This window comes from Rhinopithecus bieti, unplaced genomic scaffold (genome assembly GCF_001698545.2).
Source record: "Rhinopithecus bieti isolate Rb0 unplaced genomic scaffold, ASM169854v2 scaffold_36008, whole genome shotgun sequence".
In the NCBI taxonomy this organism is placed as follows: Eukaryota; Metazoa; Chordata; class Mammalia; order Primates; family Cercopithecidae; genus Rhinopithecus; species Rhinopithecus bieti.
In genome coordinates, this window is record NW_016816204.1 from 3,123,247 (window position 1) to 3,146,918 (window position 23,672).

General features: G+C 53.3%; 1 protein-coding gene across 1 annotated transcript in view; it reads right to left on the reverse strand.

Annotated features, from left to right (window-relative positions):
* LOC108516852 (cadherin-23) overlaps window positions 1-23,672 on the reverse strand; it is a 421,574-nt gene that overhangs the window by 353,424 nt on the left and 44,478 nt on the right. The window contains exons 2-3 of the mRNA XM_017854517.1: window positions 22,185-22,256; window positions 15,697-15,774 (exon numbers count right to left, since the gene is read on the reverse strand). Of these exons, the coding sequence (XP_017710006.1) occupies window positions 15,697-15,774; window positions 22,185-22,251 (145 nt within the window). The 5' untranslated portion in view covers window positions 22,252-22,256. The remainder of the gene's footprint in view (window positions 1-15,696; window positions 15,775-22,184; window positions 22,257-23,672) is intronic.

Here is a 23,672-nt window from a genome sequence, read left to right on the forward strand (position 1 = left end):
AGAATGAGTTGTGGCGGCGGTGGACGGCGAGGTCTTGCCAGCCCTAAGGGGTGGGGGGGCCGGGGGGGGCGGGGGGCGGCGAACTGCGCTGGGCATCTCAGCATCTCACTTCCCGGGCCTGTCTTCCCCCATGGGCCCCCTCTTAATTCACACATCTGCCACCAGATGATGAGCCCCAGCTGAGCTTCAGAGACACAGGCGATGTCTCGGGCAGGGGACCCTCGAAATGACTAGGTAGGTCCCCAAGCCCAGCATGCTGCCCAAAGGGCAGGCGCTGCCAGGAGCTGACCAGGCGGGTGATGGAAGAGGACTCATACCAGACTCATGGAGCCAATTCTGGAGGCTGGGAAGCTGCACGGCCAGGGCAGCGGTCCTAAGTGTGTTTCCCAGACCAGCAGCCGCAGCAACATTACCTAAGAATTTCTTGGAAATGCAGATTCTCAGGCCCCACCCTGAACCTACTGAATCAGAAACTCCAGGGGCATGGCTGGCAAACTGTGCTATCACAATCCCTCCTGAGGGTTCTGAGGCTCCTGGGAGTCTGAGAACTGCCAGTGGAAGGAAAAAAATGGAATGGGAGAGGCCTGTTATCCTCAGTTTATAAGCTGGGGAAACAGACTGGAAGAGCTAAGGCAGCTTATCCAGGAAGCCGGGCACCGCCGACACGAGCCCACAGCCCAGGGGCTGGACTATTGGGTTGGAACCTTGGTGCTGATGTATGATGAACGCTCTGACTTTGCACAAGTCACTAGCTTTTCCTCATTATAAAGTGGGGTTGAGGGTGGCCTTCGGGGTTGCGATGAGGACCGAATGTGTGGGAACATGGCACGGGGCTTGCAAGCTGCTGTCAGGCCAAGTCGCTGTGGCCACGCTGTCCTGTGAGGTGACAGACCGGGCATGGAGATGAACAAGCATGGAGAAGACGCAGACTGTGTAAAAGATGACAGAAGGCTGGTGCACCACCCGCAGGGTGGTATCTGCTCAGGATCATCCTGGTACTGTTGTCCAGACTCCCGCTGTGGGGAGGCCCCTGCTGTCCCTGTGTGTCTCCTGCCATTCCCTCTCCAGATGCCTCTTCCGGAGAAAAGGCTTCCCCGGCCTAAGGCTGTCATGGCCCAGGATGGATGTCTTATGGGCTGACAGGTACTTAAGGCATCACTCATAGAACTGGCCCCTTTCGTGTGCCACACCCCATGCCGTGTCCCCAGGGGACTCCGAGGGAGAAAGGCCATCATGCCCACTGTCAGTGTGGTGCACACTACAGGCCATCCCACCTAACAAGGCTCAAAGCCATGGGCCCGGCCTTCAAAGAGTTCATGGTTTGGACTCTTCCCTGTCTCCTGATGGTCCCCTAGAATACTGTGTGGCTGCAGGGGTGGAGGGAGCAGGTTGATTAGGACAAACACCTAGGATGGCCAGAGTTGAGCTAAGTTGAACTTCCAAGTCCCCATGAGGGGCTTTGCTCCCCTGGCCTCATGCCTCTGTGTGTACTAAGTTTCCCAATAGTGTACTAAGTCCCTGCACTACAGATCCTTTCTGATATCCCAGGGAATATGCAGAGGTGGTGTCCCTAGTGACCAGGCTGGGCTACCCGTCAGGGAGACGGGTGTCAGAAACCAAAGAGATGTGTCCACAGGCTCTGCCCACTCACTTCTGTTCTTTCTGGACTGTCCAAGGCAGGCTGGAGCCAGGGACCACAGCAGGAACCCACCAGCTGGGCACCACAGTCCCCGCTTCACATTCAGGAGCAGGACAGGGCAAGAGACAGGGCTGGGATGAGCAGGGTGGGAGGGACAACAGTCGGCACCGTGACGAGGCTGGAAGCTGATTCTTGGCTCATGGATGGGGCGAGCAGGGCGCCTGGGCCCTGTCGCCTGCTCACTCTGGAGTGTGGGAGACAAACGCCGCTCCCTGCCCGTCAGGCCTGAGTTATCTACAACATAGGGTTTCTCTAGAGAGCTCATAAAGCAGCCGATGCGGCAAAGCAGGTTCAACACTCAATAATCTCTCCATCTCACTCCAGTTGGACGCCAGCATATTCATCTTGAATTATCCTTTCAAAGGCCAAATCAATCCTAGCAAGTGCGCGAGTTCCGGCCGCACACAGTGCTGCTGCCAAGAGAGCCCAGGAAAGGAGGGCCCACAGGCAGTGCTGCGACACCAGGGCATACCCTCTCCCTTACCCAAGGGCACAGGGCCAGAGGGAACCAAGGTTGGAGGATCTTGTGCCCCGTCCACCATGTTATGAAGGAAAGTGAGGAAGATGGTGGGTGGGGACCCTGTGCCAGCCCTGGGGCTGGAAGTTTCTTCTCTTCATCCACTCTGATCTGTGCCAAGAAGAGTAGAGCATTGGTTACGGAGACAGAGAGACCTGTGGGCTTGAATCCAGCTCAGCAGCTTAATGCCTATGAGCCCTTGGGTGGGCAGCAACCTCTCTAAGCCTCAGTTTCCTCATCTGTAAAATGGGATCCATAACTACCTCCTTCATAGGGCATTGTGAGGATTAAATGAGGCACGCAAAACATCCCTAGCATAGTTTCTGGAACACAGGAAGATGACCAGGAGGGAGAAGTTGGGCCAAGTCTGTCCTGAGGATAAGGACCAACTATAAGAGCTGGCCACCTCTAGAATAAAGAAGAGCAGACTTGGGAAAGCCCTGCAGACCCTGGACAGCCGCCGTATGAAGAGGAACAGGCTGCCTCCAGGGAGCTCTGGGGCTGGCCAGGGGCAGTAACAGCAGGAGGCAGCCAGCCTGCTAGGAGCAGCTGGGGCTCACTGCCTGGTGAGACGTAGAGTTGCCCACTGCTGCCAGGGCCCACCAGCGCTTGCACCACCTGTTGGCAGGTAGCTGCATCAAGGGGATTCCTGGTCAGGCTGGGAGGTGGGCCCAGGAGCCTCTAGGCCTCTTCCACCTGGAGAGTGAAAATGTCCCCTGGAAGAGTAACGCATCAAATCACACCACATATTTACGTGGCAGCACAGTGGGCTTTGGCCACATAGAATATCATTCCTGTCCCCAGGCTGCTTCTCACCTAGTTGGGAAAAGTACTGGCCAACAACAGCACCACCACAAATAATAATAGTTAACTTCTACTGGTGCTTACTATTTGCCAAGCACAGTTTAAAATGCCTGACTTAGCCAGACACAGTGGCTCATGCGCCCACTTTGGGAGGCCAAAGTGGGAGGACTGCTTGAACTCAGGATTCGAGACCAGCCTCAGCAACACAGGGAGACCCCCACCTCTACAAAAAAAATTTAAAAAACAATTAGCCAGGTGTGGTGGCACACACCTGTGGTTCCAGCTACTTGGGAGGCTGAGGTGGGAGGATCACTTGAGCCCAGGAGGTCGAGGTTGCAATGAGCTATGATCTTGCCACTGCACTCCAGCCTGGGTGACAGAGCAAGACTCTCTCTCTCTCTCTCTCTCTCTCTCTCTCTCTCTATCTCTATCTCTTTCTCTCTCCCTCTCTCTCTCTCACACACACACACCACACACACACACACACACCACACACAAAGCCTTACTTTAATTAACTTACTTAATTCTCACTGCAACTCTATTAGTAAATATAGTGTGATCATTATCCCCAATTTTGAACTGAGTAAACTGGGACAGAGAGAGGTGAAGTAGCTGGTGATACAGTCCATACTTGCTAAAGATGCAAAGGAGTGCTCCTTGGAAGAGGAGGCATTTAAAGATGAATTGCTCAATAAAAACAATGTCCACCATTTGTACAGCTATTTCATTTCTAAAGCTCTTTCATTAGCTCCCTTGGGGTTGTGCAGGCAAGTATGATCATCTCCATTTCCAGAGGAGGGAAACGAGGTTCAGAGAGGTTAAGGGACTTGCCTGTGGTCACACAGCTAATAAGTGGCAGAGCTGGGATTGAAACCCAGGCCTTGTGCCTCCCACTCCATGCACTGTGCTCAGATGTGGAGAGGAGGAAGGGAAGGCACTTGGGTGAGGGGACCTTCAAGGAGATCCTTGCACCAAGGAACAACTTTCCTGGTCATCCAAGCCCTTTCTTGGTCAAAGTCCAACAGAACAACTTGATCTCCTATTCCAGGAAAAGCTGTTGTTAGACAGTCAGGCTCACAGGTCTCCTGAGAGGTGTAAAGAACAGTCAGGACGAGGGGAGTGATGACAAGTTCAAAGTCGGCTCTGCCTGCCCCTGTCTTCTCAGCCAGCTGGAGGGTGTTCAGCTCTTGTAAATTACACCTTTGCCAGTTCCTAGGGAGTCCAAGTGTTCCCGGTTGGCTGCAAGCTCAGCACATCTTCGTCCCAATGGCACAGCTGAGCCAGGCTCATCTGTCAGCCCCCAACCCCTGCAAAGGGGGTGCCTGCTGCCTGGCCACAGCACAGCTGGGTGAGACCCCCACACCCCATCACTGCTGGTCACTGGAAAAGACTGTGGACCCAGGAGCAAGCAAGCTGACTAATCTCATATTTTCATCTATTTTCCCCAAAGTCATTTTCAGCACTCTTGCTTACTCTGCATAGTATATCCAGCAAGGACATGCATCTTCTGAGAAACAGGGAAGCAAGGGCTGAACAGGGACATTGACTTGCCCAAGCTCACATGGTTGCATAGGGGCAGAGCCAGGCTTGGGACTCAGGCACTGGCCCCAGTCCAGGGCCTGGTCTCCCAGATCAAGCCAGGCTGGCCAATCTCCCCTCCCTAGGAGCAGCTGCCCCTTCACCCAGCACCTCTCCTGTGTGGACCCTTGGCCACTGAGGCTCTTTCCTAGGTAACAGACTGAGGAAAGAACCTACACAATCCTGGGAGGCAGCATCGCAGGGCAGTAAGTGTGGCCTTTGGAGACTGAACATGTGGAATTCAAATCCTGACTCTACTGCTTACTGGCTACAGGACCTTGGGAGGCTTGCTGGATCTCTCTGAGCCTGGAACAAGGTGATTGTACTAGAACAGATTTCTTGTCATCACCGTAAGGGTTAAACAAGATCATGCAGGTAACCTAACTAGTAAAACACAGGGGCTATATAATTACTATTGTTATTTTCATTTTTAACCACAACAACTTCAAGACACAACACAAACTGCTTGCCCCACAGCTGGTCAGCCTGTTCCATCGCTTTCTTGTGAAATATCTCCCCTCCAGCTTCAGCCTATCAAAACCCAGCCACTCAAGGCCACCTCTACTATGAAGATTTCTCTGTCCCTATGCCCAGGATGAGTTTCTTCCTCCTCAGGGCATTAGCAAGGCTCTTTGGTTCATGCCTCCCACTTGCCTGGGGTGAGGTGGTCATTTACCATTGGTTCTCCTCTCCACTCCAGACTGGAGCTCCTTAAAAGCAAAGACCTACATACAGAATCCCAGATTTGTGGTGAAGTGCACAGGCTTTGGGGTCAGGGGGCAATAAGTTCAGGTTCAATTTTGTCCCTACACAAGCTGTGTGAGTTACTTAACCTCTCTGAGCCTCTGCTCCTCAACTGCAAAATGAGGGTTATAAGACCCACTTTTTTGCTGTTAGTATTCAATGAAGCAGTGTGTATGAATGACTGATCTAGAGAGATTAAGTATGTAATAAAAGCTAGTCACTATTTCCCCAGTCATCTCTAATGTGCATATCCCTACCCCACCCCCGGCACAGCCTGGCACAGGTGTTCAGTGCCTGGCATTAATGGCATGCCCACACGACAGGTGGCACATCATCATTATCATTAGTGTTATTATGGCCGCATCCAAAACACCAGCCCTGCCCCATACCCACACCTGTGTGTTGAGGGGCAGTCTATAGCTGGGGCTGCCACAGGCTCCAGATGTGCCCAGACAGGGACCTCTTGGGAGTGACTGCAGCCCCAAGGACCCCCAGGAGGGCACAGTCTGTTCTATTACCAGGAGGGCCTATGCTGCCCTGGATAACGGCAGAGAGGAAGCAAGGACACAGAAGCACCCAAGCCCTCCCGGGGGTTCTATCAGTCATCCTCCTACTCCCAGAAGCGAGAGAAAAATCCTCCCTTCTGTGAGGGCACCAAGAGCCCAAGGCCCTGGGCCCCTCGGTTCCAGCACCAATCATCTGGAAAGATACTAGGTCACCTCCTTCCCCCAAAACCACAGCCCACTTGCCAACAGTCCCAGGAAGCCTCCAGGCTACCCTCACTTCCCCTCCTTAAGCACTCTAGCCCCAGATCCCAGCAGCTGCGAGGCAGCCGGAGACTCTTCCCCAAACTTCAGTTCCCGAGCTCACAGCCCACCAACCCAAGAGGACACCCCTTCTTGCCTGGGGCACCAGTGACTGCATGGGCAGAGCCCCTGGAATTCCCTCTGTAGCTGGTGTGTGAAATCAGGGCTGGTGTGTGAAGTCAGGGCAGATGCAATCTGGACCCCAGCAGTAACTCACCAGGGACCCTGGGCAAGCGCCCCATTCTCCACCTCAGTTTCTCCATCTGTGCAACTGTTTGTCTAACAAAGTGGTCACAAACAGTCCGACAGGAGGCCCCCAGGGTTTATCGTGGGTCCTCTGATTTAGTATAGAAGTGAACACATAGGTGGAAAATACAGGCTCTTTCACCCCTCACTGCTACCCGTGACTTTAATTTCCACCAAAGACAGTTCTTCTTCCTTAGCACCTGTTAACAATTGAACATACTGTATATTTTTTTTCTGTGCTGCTTTCTGTCTGCTCCCTGCTCTAGAATGTCAGTTCCATGAGGACAGGGATTTTTGCCTCTTCTGCTCGCAAGCACAGTACCTGGAACAGTGCCTGATGCATAGAAAACACTCAACAAAACATTTGTTGAATGAATGAATATAAGTACATATGTGCATCTGTCTGTCTACCTATCTATCTATCTAATCCATCTATCCTAGACCCTGGGCAAGATTACATTTGCCCAAACAGTTCTACAGCTTAGAAAGGAGTTTAAAAATCATCTTAACTGCAGGAAAAACATTAGTGGGAAAGTTGATAAAATTTGCACAAACTGTCATTAATAGTATTACATCAAAGTCATTTTTCTGGTTTCCATAATTGTATTATGGTTATGCAAGATGTGAACATTATGGAGAGCTGGGTGAAGGGTATATGGGAACTCTACAATTTTCAACTTTTCTGTAAGTCTAAAATTATTTCAAAATAAAAAGTTTAAAAATAAAATAAAGGGCCAGGTGCAGTGGCTCATGACTATAATCCCAGTGCTTTGGAAGGCCAAGGCAGGAGGATTGCTTAAAGCCAGGAGTTCAAGACTAGGCTGGGCAACATAGCAAGACTCCTATCTCATACACACAAAAATTAAAAATCAGCCAGGTGTTGCTGCATGAGCATGTAATCAGCTGCTTGAGAGGCTGAGGTGGGAGGATCACTTGAGTCCAGAAGTTCCAGGCTGCAGTGAGCCATGACTGCACCACTGCACTCCAGTCTGGGCAACAGAGTGGCACCCTGTTTCTAAAAAAAATAATAACATAAAATAAAAAAAGTATTTATTTTAATATGTGTTAGGAAAAGAGAGTCAGTATCTCAGCCCTGAGATTTCACTCTGATGGTACAAAATGGACATCTGTCTCTCTATGCAGGTGCTGTATCCAGTTCCACCCCTCCTCTTTGTGGAGACTCTCCCATTGGGCGTAGCTGGGAGGGGCAGATCCTCACTATCGCCTGCCCCTTTGCAGCCTGAGCACAGACACATGCTCAAGTTGACTTGGCCACCTGGACACTGCTGCCCGTGCCATGAGTGGTAGAATTCATTCAGGGTGACAGCAGTGACCAGCTGGACAGATTGGCCAATTTCCAGTCTAGGTCCTTTCGTTGTCAATTCCAAGAGCCTCCAGCAGCCTTCCAATAGAATGGACAGCCAGAGGAGGTTTCTCCAGCGGGCAACCAGGAAGTTTGTCTGACACATTAAAGTTTCCTTTTAAAAATATGTTTATAGGAGCTTAAAAGCAAGCAAGCGAGTTTAAATTACAGCTTGGATTTCTGAGCACTTGCTATGGGCCGGACATAGTTCTCAGGGTTTTACAATTTGCTTGCTTAATATCCACGTAAACCCAAAGAGGTAAACTGAACGTTGTTCCCATTTTGCAGAAGAGGAAAGTGACTTACACTTACACTGCTAGTAAGAGGTAGAGCTGGGATTCACACCCAGGCAGTCTGGGCCTCACTTTCTCCATCTTCATAATGGGAGTGTTTGATGAAAACAGTGGCTCTCAAACTACAAGTCCATCCTGGGCCCTCTGAGGATGCTTCAGGTTAGGGTGAAGGGAAAGGTGGACAATACAGGCTGTTACACCCCCACTGTCTACCTCTCACCTTAACTCCAACCAAAGATGATTATTTCTTCTGGGTACCTATTATTGTCTAACACACCCTATATATTTTTTTGTAGAGCTGATATCTACCAGGCTATACCACCTCTGTGAACACAGTAGGCAGAAAAGCCCCAACTATGCAGACAGCACACACGCAACTGATGTCCGGGAGCCACTGGATTCCTCCCATCCCCGTCCCTCTAAGCTCCACAATTTCTGTGGCTTTGCCACCAGCCCTCACTGAGGGACAGCTCTGGGGTACCATGACCCCTCTTGCCTGTGTCAATCTTAAGCAACCTTCTGGTTAAGAGAAAAATAATTCTCCCACTGTGGTTCTCCACCCTCTCCCAAGAATGCTTCTCCTCTTTAAAGGGACATTGGGAGGAGGTTCCAGGGAGGAGGGACAGGCCTTTCTGGAGCACCAGGGCTAAAACGAGTCCCAGAAAAGTCCTCGATGCCTCCCAGACTCCTCTCTCACCTACACCTCGGTGCCTGCCAGCGTCTATGCTCATCACCCCTGAGCGTCGGCTGCCCACACAGTGCACCATCCACCCTCCCTGGCCTCCCATTCTGCTCCACAGGGGCTGCTCCTGCAGGCAGTTGCCGGCCTGCTTACAGGCACACCGCTCCCCCGTCTGCTGAGACTGCTGACGCGGGGTCAGCCCACCTGAAAATTGCTCTCCCTGGGTCCAGACGAAACAGCTGGGCATTGATGGAGTTTGGAGAGAAATTAATCAGCGCCAACTGGCAGCAGTGCCAGGCGCTGCCTGGGACCAATCTATCCTAATGAATCCCGGGTTCCCACCTTAATGGCTCCTGACAAGACTAATTTACTCATGTAGGTGATTAGCATGGCATTATCACCTTAATTGTGGCTCAAGACACTTTCGGGGTGCTGGGGGTTCTGGCAGGGGAAGTCAGCTCCATGTGTACCAACCTCAGTGACAAAAGGAGGGACAGGGAGACAAGGGGAGGGGACCCAGCAGGACATCTGACATCCACTCGTCCACCCACTCATCCACCAAGCACTTGCTGAGGCCCCCTTTGTGCCAGGCACCATGCTTGGCACAGAGATGGAGGCCCAGCTTGTTCCTCTGTCAAATGCAGATCATGCCATCTCTCCAGGACAATCACTGCAAGTTCTAACAGGAGGCCAAGCACTTGAAGTGCCTAATAGAGGCTCAGGCAGGAGGCTGGCTGTCAACAAACCATAGCTCACATGAGCACTCCACAGTCTTGTATAATACAGAGACACTAAAATCACCGTTAATTATAATGTCAATATTAATAAGATTAATAAGTAAAAATTAATAGTCCAATGGGGAGTTCCACACAAATAGCCACACTACAGCGTACTGAGGGCTTTCACAGATGCAGACAAAGCCAGCAGAAGGGAGGGCCAGGGAGGCTTCGGAAGCCTGTAAGCACAAGCGACATCTGAGCTGCAGCTTGAAAGAGGAGCAGGACTTTGCCAGTCAGGGAAGGGAAAGGGCACCCCTGGCCATGGAAACAGCATGGTGAGGGCACGGCAGTGCGGCAGAGTGCCAGGTGTCGATGCTGGGGGCACGGTGTCTGTGGAGAGTAGGGGCGACTCGCTGAGATAAAGAGCTCCACTTCTTCCTGCAGGCACTCGGGAGGCTTCTGGCTGTGGGTGGTTACCACTGTGACAGGAACCCTGCCCCCCTCCAGGTCATGGGGTAAGAAGGTGGTGGCCAAGGTGCAGGGCCTCGATGCCCTCCAGGATCCCTGCTAGTCCCCCTTGATCAACTTGGTGTCTCCAAGCCAGGTTTCATGCTGCCACCTCTGCATTCCTCCCCCAGGGCCAGCCACGGCTCAGGGCCCCAAGAGTCCCCGGCAAATATTTCACATACAGCTCAGGCGGGCAGCTGGGATGATAAAAACAGGACCCCGGCACAGCGCGGGCCTTGCCATTCACAAGCATAGGCACGTACAGCGTCTGTGCCATCTGCAGGAAAGTGCTCTCCTGGGCCCACTCCCTGGGCAGTCATCCCTATGGCCACCAACACCTTGCTCCTGACAAGCCCCAGAGAGGGAGGCGCCTGCCTGAGCCTCCAGGAGGGATGATAATCGGGACATGGAGCCAGGCCCCAGGTCCTGCCTTGGAAGATTCCCCTACATGCTCACCAACTCCAGACATGCACTCCTTCCCTAAGTTCCGGGCACACACCAGGGCAGGCAGGGCTGGGCCCTAGGGACACAGTGATGGCCAGGCCACCTGGAGGCATTCACAGACCAAGAGGGGAGCCAGAAGAGCAACTGAGTAACAGCAGCATCTCCATGGGGCTAACAGAGAGGGTGGCCGGGCCCTGGAAAAAGCAAAGGCAGCAGCACTTAACCCCCAATGGGGAGACCCAGGAAGGCCACCCAGAGGCAGTGGCATCTGAAAGAACCTGGTAAGCGTAGGCTCATAATGTTCCAGGCAGCAGGAACAACAGCTGCAAAGGCCGTGAAGTGGGAACTTGCCTTTCACACTTAGGGAATAGAGGGAGACCAGCACAGATGAAGTAGAGCTGGCCAGGGGGATAGCGGGGTGGGGGTGAGGTCTGACAGGTGGCAGGTGCTGGGCTGCAAACAGCCTGGATGCCATTGAAGAACACGGACTTTTACTCCATGTGGGAGGGAGGGACTTGAGCAGACCTTGGAGCAGGCTCTGCCTCAGGCTGGGCAGGGCCATCCACAGCTGGGATAAAAAAGGCCACAGCACAGGTGAGGGGAGTCAGGGAGAACACTGAGACCTGAAGAAGCTGCTGGGGTAACCGGGCTTGGACCTTGGCGATGGGAGTGGGAGGGCCGAGAGGTGAGAAGATTCTGGGATGATCTTGGAGACTGAGCCAACAGGATCCCCTGAGGGATGGGAGGGGAGGGCAGGGAGAAAGAGAGGCACAGGAATGAGTCCCAGCTTTTGGCCTGGGCAACTGGCTGGATGGAGCCGCAGCTGAGATGGGGAAGGCTGCTGGTGAGGCAGGAGTTTGGGGGAGGTCAGGAGTCCAGCTTTGGACAAGCTGAGGATGAAGATGTCCCTTTAGACACCAGGCAGAAATGTTGAGTAGAGAGGTGGCTACAGGAGTCTAGAGTCTTCCCTGAGGAGTGGCCCAGGCAGAAAATGTAAAGCTAGGAGTTGTCAGCATATAGGTAGTGTCCAAACCAGGAGGCTAGATGGGACCACCATGGGAATGAGAATGAGGAGAGGAGAGACAAGAGCTGAGCCCTGGGGCCCTCCAATGCTAAGAGGTGAAGGAGGAACCAACAGAGAGGCTGGGAAGGGGAGGGCGGTGTCCTGGAGGAGAAAAAGATCAACCAATTGAAGGCCACAAGGTCTGGGAAGAAACGATGGGATTTAGCAACACAGAGGTCGTTGGTGATCTTGACATCAGCAAGGCTGGTGGGGCATTTCAAGTAGATTCAGGGCCAGGCACGGTGGCTCACGCCTGTAATCCTAGCACTTTGGGAGGCTGAGCCAGGAGAATCACTGGAACTCGGGAGGCGGAGGCTGCAGTGAGCCAAGATTGCGCCACTGCACTCCAGCCTGGGTGACAGAGTGAGACTCCATCTCAAAAAAAAAAAAAAAAATAGATTCAGGTGGTAAGTGGGAGACGGCACCCCTGCAGCACCTGTCCCTCATGCTAAAGGCGTCATGTGACCATTCAGGGCTGATAACCAGGGCCAAGGTGTGGGTGAGGCCAACCAGCCTGACCAGGGACTGAGCTGCTGATCTGCCCTCGCACCACTCCACCCATTCCAGGCTCTGCTGCCAACAACTGATGTTCACGTCTGGAGCAAGACATACAGGGACACAGGGCCCTGTCTGGGGAAGCAGGGCGATGTGAACAGACCAGGAGAAGGCAGCACTAGTTAATGACTTCATTTGGCTTCTGTCTTCTCTGGCTGGTAGACGGTCTTCAAAAAGAACATTACACAGAGGGAATTGGAGCCTGAGATAGGTGAGGAGATAGTAGTGGACACGCAGTCTCTGTGAGGGATTTCAAGTGGCCATGTTGTGCCCTCCCATTCTGCTCCCAGGCCACTGGCCCCCTGATGGAACACAGGCAGGAGCATATAAAATGACAAGGCTCAGAAGGTTGGGGGTGGATAAAAGTATCAGTCTCTAACCCAGGAGAACACATTCACAGAAGCTACATACAGATAGACCCTGTAGCCCAACTCTACCTCTGATTCTTAAAAGGAATTTTTTAAATGAATTAATGCATAAAAACACTTAGGACACTGCCTTGAACAGTCAATAAATGCTGTTGTTATAATAATTTATGTTATGTGTATATATAGTATGTCATATATGTTATATTATCATTTTTAATCTATGAGGCTCCAGCAATCAGAATTAGACCTAATGGGTAGTTCCAGGGAGGCAGGTTTCCTGCTAATCTTAGGAAGAATTTTTTCTTCCTGGAACCGTCCCACAGCACAGAGTGAGCTGCCTTGTAGGCCCATGAACTGACCATCACTGGGTGTCTAAAGAAAAACCAGGTAATGAGGCCTCGAGCTGGAAGTTCGATCTGCCTACAACTCTGACCTCTGGTGAGCTGACACGTTCAGCCTAGGTTGGGCTCTGCCTCTTGCCCTGGCACTGAGCACCACCCTGGATCCAGCTTATCTGTGTGTTTGTCCGCCCTGAAAGCCCATGGCTGGTAGGACAGCCCAACCTGCTATCCCTGGGCCACACACGGGCCTCCCTTTAGTAACAACAAAACATTCCCGGGTTGGAAGCTTCGGAGGCAGTGGTATTGTATGTAAACTTCCCAACAATCCAGTGAGGGGACTATCCCATCCCCATTTTGGAGACTGGAACTCTGAGTCAAAGAGTGAATGGTTTGTGAGAGCCAAGTCTTAAAGTCAAGTCTCTAGACCACCCCACTCCCCATGGTAGGCAAAAGGCCAGTACCCTGGACAAGCTGTTTCAACCTCCCCCTCTCCCTAGCCTGCCGGTGGGAGGCCTGTACCCATGGAGCCCACCACGTCCATGTGAGTCCATACCCACCATCTGCTTGGCCCTCCAGCAGATGGCTCCAGGCTGGTCTCCCCTGAGGACCTGGAAACAACTGGGGCCAGCCAGGCTGCCCCAGCCAAAGTCCACTGGGTTTATCTTTCCAACGCCTCATTTCATCGTTGAAATGAGGAGATAGAGGCCCAGAGAGGTGCAGTGCTGTGCCCAAGGTCACACAGCGAGAAACAGATGTTGGGCTACTAACTTTCAGGTGAAAGCTGTGCTGCTCCCGTACTGATGCAAAAGGAAGGGAAGAGGCTGGGAGGGCGCTGAGACAGCTCCGCACCCACCCCCTGCCTAGAGAGATGAGCACAGCTATCTTCCAGCTCACTGAGCCCCCTCTCAATCCTATGGCACCCTGGAGTCAGGGATCAATCCCCATGGTACTAGACAGCCACCCTGCTGTGACTGCCAAGTGCAGCCTTAACAGGGCTTGAGGCCTGGAAGCTGCTCCCAGAGGCCGATCAATGCTGGAGTTTGCAAAAGACAATCAAGAGCCAGAGCTGAAGGCAGCAGGAGAAGGGCCTGCTGGAGGGCTGGCCACATGGGCATCCAGCCCGGGCTTGTCACCATCAGCACAGGTCACGCAATGCCCACACCTCCACAACCCATCCAGAGGCCTAATACATAGGCCTCTGAGGACCCCATGCTCAGAACCTGGCATGCAAGTCACAGATGTGGGGGCAGAGTGGGGACAACTCACTTGTGAGGGGCCTTCACTTCCCCCAGCCGGCAGCAGGGTCAGTTAGTGGCTGGCCACACCTCTGCCTCAGTGGCCCACCTGCCCCAAATATATCCCTCCACCACAAAGGGATCTCCCAGAGGTTGAGATTTAAATGGACATGAATGATGATAAACGCTGCTAACAGCACATCCATCTGCTTAGACACATGCACTGTGTGCTGCTCTGTTGGCTCCATGCCAGCCCCACCCCAGGTCTGGGTGGAGAGAGGAGTCACAGGTGAATTCCACCCAAAGAACACAGGTGTGTTACAAGTCCAGTCGCCCACAAATATCCCCCAACCCAATCCAGAGGGGAGCAAACAGCTCGGCAGGGTCCCCAAGGGATGTGGGTACACTCTCTACCCCCAGAAAGGGTCTCTGCCTATGAGAGGGCATTCCAAAAAGGCAGGAACCTTCTTCCTGGGGAGCCCTCAAACACCCAGATCCCCAAACCTTAACCCCAAATGTAGCCTTACAACACTGATCTGTCACCAAAGTAGTAGCCGGTTTCCACAGAGGGCCCCCCACAGCCCCCATGAACAAAGAGGACTGGGCCATGGGGACAATCCCCACAGCAAACAGCCAGACACACACCTGCTGTGCCCAGCACCCTCTGAAAAAAAAGCCTCCAGCAGGAAGAGTGAGAGGTGCTGCTCACAGGCCCCCACTGACAGCAGGGGAGAGTTTGGGCCCGCGTAAGGCACCCCACTTCAGCAGAGATCGTTGACAAATTATGCATCCACTCTACCAAACACCTACACTGGGTTTTATATGAAAGAGTGTGTACATGACCTATTAGGTGAGCATCTCAATATCCCGCCCCACTCTGAGCCATCATGCCTCATTTTCAAGTTCAAGTGATGTTCCCCAAAGATGCACCATGCTGACCCCTGATGCACTCGGCCTCCGGCACACAGCCATGCCTTTGCACATGTAGAGCAGGCAGACCTGAAAGTAAGAAGCCCCAGATGATAGGCACTTTCCCTAAAGTGACACCAGCGAGAATGACATGACAGAGGATGACTGTTGGTGGAGGTGGGCAGGCCCTTTTCAGGTGCTGCTGTTTGGCTGCCTGCACACAGGCACAGGTGCCTTCCCATCAGCACAGCTATAAGACAGCTCCTGCAATTCAGCCTCAGTTTCTTGAGAAGCTTCTGGGTCCTAAGAACTGAGCTAGGACCATGGGGCCACAGATGTAGGAGGCAGGCCCTCAGTAGGGGGCCAGACACTGGGACAGACCTGAGTGATGGGGCAACGGGCTGAGCACTAAGATGTTTATAATCACCTCCTAGTTCATGTTTTTTCTAATGCCAAAACCAGGCAAACTCAAGGCAGAAAACTTAGTAATCCCAGAAAAGTGCAAAAGGCCACAAAACACAGTCCACAACAGCTGCCATCTTCAAATATTCACAAGGCCTTCAAGTGCAAGAGGAATCCCAACTAGTGCGGGAGTGGAGCATCTGAGGCTCAATGTGATAAACCCTTTGACGCTCAGAGCTCCCCTCTGTGGGACTGAGTACCCCGTCCCTGGAGGCATCCTAGTGGGGGCCTCTCTGAATACCATGGAAAATATGCCAAAATCAGGTGGAAGATGACCTCAACCTATAAGATCCCCTTCATTTGTGGGAAGGGATTGCACACCAGGCCAGCCGCATGCCCGCCAGCCCGTGTCCCCACTCACCCACAGGCGTGTCCTCGCTGATCAGCAGGTATGTATCAAAGAAGTGGTTGGTGAAGAAGGGCAGCCGGTTCACCTGGCCTGGAAGTCAGAGGACAAGAGCGTCAGCCAAGTATCCCCCATCAGCTTTACACACTCTATAAGGTGACACAGGTGAGGGCTGCAGTGGGCACTGAGCCTGTGTCCATGGCCATGGCCAATTCCCAGGACCCTGGAAGTCACTATCCTGCCTCAAGGCAAGTGAGGGACAATGCCAGTAGGTCAGCAGGCACCTGTCAGGTGTGTGGCGAGTGAGGCCGCCTGCCACACGTGCCTGCTGAGCATGGCCCACATGGAGCAAGCACATGAGAGGGGCTCCCCAGGCAAAAGACAGGATTTAGAAGCCTCTGTATGAAAAAAATTAGTGTAAAGTAGCTCATTGATCTTTTACATTGATTTTATATTAAAACGATTATATTTTGGATATATTGGATCAAGTAAAATATATGATTAAAATGAATTTCACCTGTTTCTTTTTACTTTTCTGATTATTATTTTGTTTAAGACAGAGTCTCACTCTGTCACCCAGGCTGAAGAGCAGCAGTGTGATCACGGCTCACTGCAGGCCTGACCACCCAGACTAAAGCAATTTTCCCACCACGGCCTCCCAATTAGCTGGGACCAGAGGCATGCCCCAGGCCAGGCTATTTCATTTTATCTTATTTTATTGTATAGATGCGTTGGGGAGGGTCTTACTATGTTGCCCAGGCTGGTCTCCAATTCCTGGGCTCAAGCAGTCCTCCTGCCTCGTCCTCCTAAAGTGCTGAGATTACAGGCGTGAGCCACCGCACCTGGTTTCTTTTTACTATTCTACTGTGGCTCCTAGAACATTTAAAATCACATGTGGCTTGCATTGTCTTTCTATTGGGCAGTGTGGCTCTAGCAGAATATGAGCTCTGCAAGGACAGGGCTTGGTTGATGGCTGGAACCCCAGTGCCCAGTACCGGGCCTGACACTTAGATGGCCCACAGGATGATCTGGTGTGTGCAGGAATAGCCAGCTGATCCTACAGAATAATAACAATGATGATAACAGCTGCCATCTCAGGAACCCCTTCTCTGTACCAGCTATTTAAAACACCTCACTTAATCCTGATGGCAAGGCAGGTGCTATCACATCCCCATTTTACTGGGGAAAATGAGAACTCCAGGGGATAAGTAACATGTCTTGCTTACACAGCCGGCAAGTGGCAGTGGCCATCCAGGAAGCCAGACCCCAAAGCTCATGCTGTTAACCATGTGTTGCTCTGTGATGGCTTCAGAGGGGGCTGGGGCTGGAGGCGGTCAGGGTGATACCTACATGGGCTGGGGAGCTTAGCACCTATGAGGAGCCCCCACTCGAAGCTTCCCTGAGGCTGACTCCACCTGTCCCCCAGGCTTCTCCTAGGGGCCTTCAGTTGGCAAGTGAGGGCACTTCCCCTCAGTCCCTCCCAACCAGGAGGCAGCTGGTTTAGCTGGAAGTGGGATTGTCATTGTGCAGCACCTGCTATCGGGGGCACCGGCTCGGCCCTCCAGGGCCCTGAGCATGGGCATATGGGGCAGCTCTCTCTCCCTCCCTTTCTGCTGACCCGGGCTCCCTCAGAACAGTGCCAGGCTCCCAGAGGGTGAGAAGGCTGGCATCTGGGTATGGCACTTCCTCCTCCAGCCCAAGATGCCTCCTAGTTGGGACCAGGCAGAGCTGGGAGACTCTGGCCTCTTTTCCTCCTCCCCACCTCGATGCGCTCAGGCAGACAAGCTGATGCCATTTCTAGTCCCTCATTCTGCCCTCTCTCACTTCCTGGCCAGGACCGATGGCACTTCTGCCTTCATTTGCCAAACTCCTATTCACCCTTCAAATCTCATTTCCATTGGCCCTTCTTCCAGGAAGCCCTCCCCAACCACCCCAAATACTCACATGCACCCATGAACACACCTGCCCACTCTCATGTCAGGAGCACAACAGCCTCAGATAGAGGCAGTGGTCAAGGGCCTCACCTTTTTTGAAACCCCCCTGTGCCTCTTTCTAGCCATATGACTATCCCATGTCTCAGTTTACCCATGTGTAAAATAGCCATAATAATAGGACTTCATGGCTAACCTGAGGATTAAATGAGATGACATACATAAAGTGTTTAGCGCTGTGCCGCTGGCACACAGCAAGCACTCCATAAATGGTTGCCAGTATTAACATTGGTATTAATAAAGATGCCGCCTTTGCAGCCGACTGGAAGGTTTTTGATCCCTGCTGGGGGCCTTGGGCTCAGGATACAGGAGAGCGGGACGCAGCCCAGCCGAGGTAGATGAGTGCCCAGAGACCTCAATAGCTGGTTTGGGCTGGTGAGGCTAGGAAACCAGTTAGGAAAAATAAAATCACCTGCAGGGGCATCATTCATTTTTAAATTTTACTTTACAGGGCCTGCTGATAATCAGTGGCTGCGAGCTCTGCACGGGCAGCTAGGCAGACTCGGGGACGTGGTTCTCCTGCCACATACCAAGCAGTTCCTGTGTTCCCAGAGCAGGCCCACCACAGGCGGGGCAGACAGGTGACTTATTCTCAGAGCCGCTGTTAAAGCGCAGTAGCTGTGTGCTCAGGAGCTTTGGGGCCTCCAGCGAAGCGGGAATGTAAGTGGATGTGGAAGGGGAGGGGTGGGGGTGATTTCTTCGGGGGAAGGAGAATCCCAGCTTCCCAAGTGCAGGACCACTCACTCTGTCTCAGGCCCCACATGGCCCACCCCATTGTGGGTCGGTGGCTTGTGAGCACTGCCCTGAGCCCTCTCCCACCCTCTCCCACCCTCCCCACCACCCCCACTGCCATTCCCCATCTAGAGCCTGCAAAGGTAGACCAGGCAGGCATGTGCCTGCTTTACTTAGTTCCAGCACCCTAAGGGGCCTGAGGGGAGAGGGGAGAGAAGGGCGCAGAGAGGGCACAGCGTTCCAGCTGCCTGCTGAATGACAAGAATTTCCCACACACAGGGGTAAACAGAGACTGGGTGGCGGCGTGGAGGTGCCATCCAGGGGACCTGATCTGGGATTGAAGGGACGTCGGTGTGCTTGTATGGGGAAGGTCCCCACCAGATCAAGGCGGCTCAAGCCAGGAAGCATGAACTTCTCTCTGAATTGTGGGGTAGGGGTTCCTCTGAGGGCATGAAGAACCCAGTCAAGTGGAGGGTCCAGATTCCAGCCAGGCCAGCCTGAGTCCATGCCTCGGCTGCCTCCCCAGACCTCGGGGCAGTGGTGGGGGCTGAAGGTGCAGTGGCTGTGCTGAGATTCCGGCTGAAGAGAGCATCAGCGTCCCCCTGCCAGTTGTTCCTTGACAAGGAAGGCGCACTAGACAGGGAGTGCAGGGATAAATTCAAGGAGTCAGGGATTTTGCGTGCTCTGCCACTACTGCTGGGGAGCTTAGGCAGATCCTTCTCCTTCTGCCTCGCCCTCCGCCCCATTTTCCAGCCTCAGGATGGGGACAAAAAGCTTTGCCCTGCGCTCCAGTCCTGCCTCCCGGCCACAGGTGTCCTGTGCACCTCGGTCACTGTTGGGTGGCTGCAGCATGGCCCACAGGAGCCCCAGGGGACAGGAGCCTGACATGCTGTCGGGTGAGGAAGCCAGGTGGCCCCATGGTCAGGGGCCTCTCCCACCCAGCACCTGGGGACTGAAGGAGTGACCCAGCAGGATCCTCGCTGGTTGGTCAGTCTAGGATGGGGTGGGGCAGGCCCACCCAGGCCTTCGCTTCCTGCCTCCCCAACCAGCCCACGGATGAAGGAGAATTGCTAGAGTACATTGAGGCCAGAAGGGAGAAGGGCAGGAGGCTTCAAAGAGAGAAGGCAGGCTGGCAAGGGGTTTTGACAGCCCTGAGCCCTACCCATCTCTGACTACCAGGGAGGGGAGGAGAGATCAGCTGGGGCGACGGGGTCAGGTGGAAGCAAAGTGGCGAGGGCAGTGTGGTCTGGTCTGGGGCACAAGTGAAGGGCTAGGTCGGGGCGGGTGTCTAGAGGGTGGCCTGAGAAGGTGATTCAGTCACCCACTCTCCCCCAGTCCCTAAAGTCAACCACTGCCCCACCAGGCCAAAGGAATAGCACTGGCTGCTTCAGACAGGGACCAGGAAGAGGGGACTACGCCAAGCAATGAGAGAGAGAGGGACCCTTGTGCGTACGGCAAGCACATAGTCCACATGCAGGCTGACCACACGCGCTTTGGCATAGAATTGCTGGATAACCTTGGGCAACTTGCTTAGCTTCTCTGTGCCCCATTTTGCTCCCCTTAGAGAAAGATTACTTCTGATAATAAAGGAGCCAACGCTTAATAAGCACTTATTCTGTGCCAGTCAGTATTCTAAGTGCTTGATGTACAGATTGATCTATTTGATCATTTTGACAACCAGGGAAGGAAAGTCCTATTATTGTTCCCATTTTAAAGACAAGGAAATTAAAGCACAGCAAGGTTAAGACACTCGCCCAAGGAACCCCTTGGCTGAAGTGGGACTGGAAGACAGGAGGTCAGACTGTACGCTCTGTTCTTGTTCTCACCCTGAATGCAAGAAGCATCTTTCATCTGGAGAGCTCAAGGGGAGACTGCCATGTCTCACAGGGGAAGGCAGCCGAGGGCTTAGCACGTGCTTTATTTCTACTGATGTATTTTTTTTTTTTCTTTTTTCATTTTTTGAGACAGAGTCTCACACTCACCCAGGCTGGAGTGCAATGGCACGATCTCAGCTCACTGCAATCTCCGCCTCTTGGGTTCCAGCAATCCTTGTGCCTCAGCCTCTCAAGTAGCTAGGACTACAAGTGTGCGCCACCATCATGCCCAGCTAATTTTTGTATTTTTATTAGAGTTGGGGTTGTGCCATGTTGGCCAGGCTGGTCTTGAACTCCTGACCTCAAGCGATCCTCCTGCCTCGGCCTCCCAAAGTGCTGGGATTACAGGCAAGAGCCACCGTGCCAGGCCAAATGTATTTCTTTTTAACAGATGAAGAAAGTGAGTGGAACAGAATGGGGGAGGGGGGTGGGTCCCAGGTGGCAGAGTCCCCAGGGAGGCTGAAGAAAGTGTCCTGATTCCCACTGTCCAGCGAACATGGAGGCCAGGGCTGCTCTCAGGCGCCCCTGATTAAAGCCTCCCACATGGGGCGGGGGGAGCAGAGTGGGGGATGTGTGTGATATCCTGACAGAAGCCCGCATGGAGGATAAGAGACCCCTACTTTGTACAGCCTTGGGCCAGTACTTCTCCAGGGTTCGGTGTCTCCTCTGTAAAATGTGCTGGGAGTTAAGAAAGTGCCTGAGGCTGTCTCGCACTCTGAGAGTCTTTGAGACTGTGCTGTGCTCCTGGGCTGCCTGAATGGGAGTGAGCTCCCCACCACAGGGGGGATTCCAGTAGGGATCCCTCCAAACATGGAGGCAAGGAGAGGGGAACCTCGAGGGATATTCAGGCTGCAGGACGCTAGCAACACTCCAACAAGGACGAGGCTGCAGCGGCCTCCAGAGACTCCACCTGGCTCCCTGCAGAGGGAGAAGGAGCTTGTCCCCCATAGGAATATGTGTGCGTGTGTCACCAGGTACACGGTGCCCACGGCTCTTCTCTGGGGATGTCATGGCCCCAGGGGATGCCACATCAGGCATGCCTGCTCTCCTGGCCTGCCTTCAGTGCAGCCCAGGACTGCTTTGCTCCCCACCAGTTGCTGTCCAGGGGCCAAGCGAGAAGCCAATGCCCAGGCCTCTCCTAGCCTCCTCCATGGGCTCTGGAGCTGGCACTCAGAGTGGGCTGCTGCAAGGCCAGGAAAGGAGGGCAGAGGGGAAGCCTCCTGGCTGCAATTCCTTTGCTCAGACTATGCCCTCCAGCAGGATGCCCTTCTTCCTGCTCACCTAGTTTAAAACTACTTCTTGGTCTTCACAGCCCAGATCAAATGCTGACCCTTCTGGCTGGGTTTCTGCTGTCCCCTCAGGCCCAATTCATCTTTTCTTCCGATGGACGTACCTGGAGCCGCGCCCATCCTTCATTACCACTCTATTCACCCTGCAGTATAGGAAATCCTGCATGTGTCTTTCTCCCCTGCCAGGCTCTGAACTTCGAGAATAAGTTATTTCCTCCATTCCCCCAGAGCTGAATGCAGTAGGTCACACACAGTGCAAATAGTAGGTGCTCAGAACACAGCCGTGGAACTGAACAGAGCTGTGGCCAGTCCCTGCACCCCAGGAGGAGGACGGTTTGCAGTCACAGGTGCCTCCTTCCCTTAGAGCTCAAGTATTTCTCAAGGCTCCTCCCATTCCCTCTTGTGTCCCAGGCTTTGGGGACAGGTGGTATTTTCAGCCCTGTGAGAGCTGCAGAAGGCAACTGAGGCCCAGAGAGAGAATGTGCCTCAGTCACACAGTAAGGCAGTGTCTCCAGAGTCCCAGAGCACAAAGCTGAACCACCAGCCCCAACACCCTCCAGCCTGGCCTCCTGTGCAGAGGCTGCCCGTGGAGTAGACACAGGGAGGACTAGACTTACCCCAGCATCCAGAGATCAGCACCAAAAGCCAGGCCACATGGCAGCTGGTGGCAACATGGCACCCCATGGCTCCTGGGGACACAAAGAAGGAGAAGAGGATGAGAAGCCTCCTGGGCAGCAGGGGGTCTGCTCCTCAGCCCCTCCCACCTCTGCAGCTCCAGAGAGAACTGGGGCTTGGAAGGGAGGAGAAGGAATCAAGTCAGATGGAGGGTTTGGGAGCACATGGGAAAAAAGAGAGGGTCTGTATCATTTGGTTTTAACATTGTTCAATCCTGGGTATAGCACAGTGGCCTGTGAGACACTGGGGCTGGGGCCTATCGGGTCCTCTTCACCCTTGTGGGGGCTGGCTGTCCTGCAAGGGGACTCTGGGCAAAGAGTGACATATTCTAGGCTCAGTAGATGGAGGAAGGGGCTGCTGCCTTCAGCCTCCAGGATGACATCCCCCAAGAGTGACAGAGCCTGGTTATCCTGGGGACAGCATTGAGGAGATGGGCACTGCCTGGGAAGACAGGGGTCTAACAGGAGGCTTAACAAGTCCAACAAGCCCAAGCCCACCACCAGCGCCCAATGAGCATAGCTCCTCCTGTTTTTCATTTTTTATATTCACCATATTATCCCATAACCTTGTATATGAAGGGACGCAGCAGGCCATGGTGTCAAAAGAGGCATAGAGGGGGAGGTGACCTGCCCAGGACCTCACAGCAAGTCTGTGGAGGCTAAAGCTGAATTTTGAAGGGCTCAGAGCTAAGCTCTAGTGAGATCTGGAGCTCAGCTGACAGAGGTTCTATAAGATCAGATCCCATTTCTAAGGGTGGCTGGGAGGGTAGACAGCTCTCTCCCACATGGCAGCAGCCCCCACTCTGGTCCCATTCCATCAGGGCCCTGGTCCTCCAGCGGCTCAGGAGCAGGCCTCCCAAGAGCCCAGCAGTGACACCAGGGGGACCACGCTCACCAACCAGGAATCCTAACCTCCTACAGAACTGTCCACCTTGGTAGTGCAGGGCCAGACTCACACACATCGCCCTTCAGTGCATACCTACTATGCATCTGGCCTGGGGGGTGTTCATCTCCCTGGCTCACAAAGTAGGGTTAGAGCCATTTGGCAATTTGTTCAGAGACCTCCAACTAGAGACCAGCATCAAGACCCAAGCTGGTGTACTATCTCTCTTGTCAATAAGTGACCAGGAAAGACACAGGGCAGTGAGTGGAGCTGGAAGAAAGGACTTTCGGAGAGACTTCCACATCTCTGCCAACATATAGTGGTGAGGGATTAAGAAAGAGCTGAGAGCTCAGAGCCCTTAATTCTGGACTTGGAGGGGCCCCAATCCCTCTCAGCCCACATCCCCAGTGAACAATGAGGTGACCCTATCAGATGGTTCCTGACCAACATGACATACAACAGTCCAGTCCACAGTCCCCTTTTGCTTTCCTTCTAATATTATAATTAAAATATCCTAATTACAAAGCATGCGACAGTCATTTGAAGAA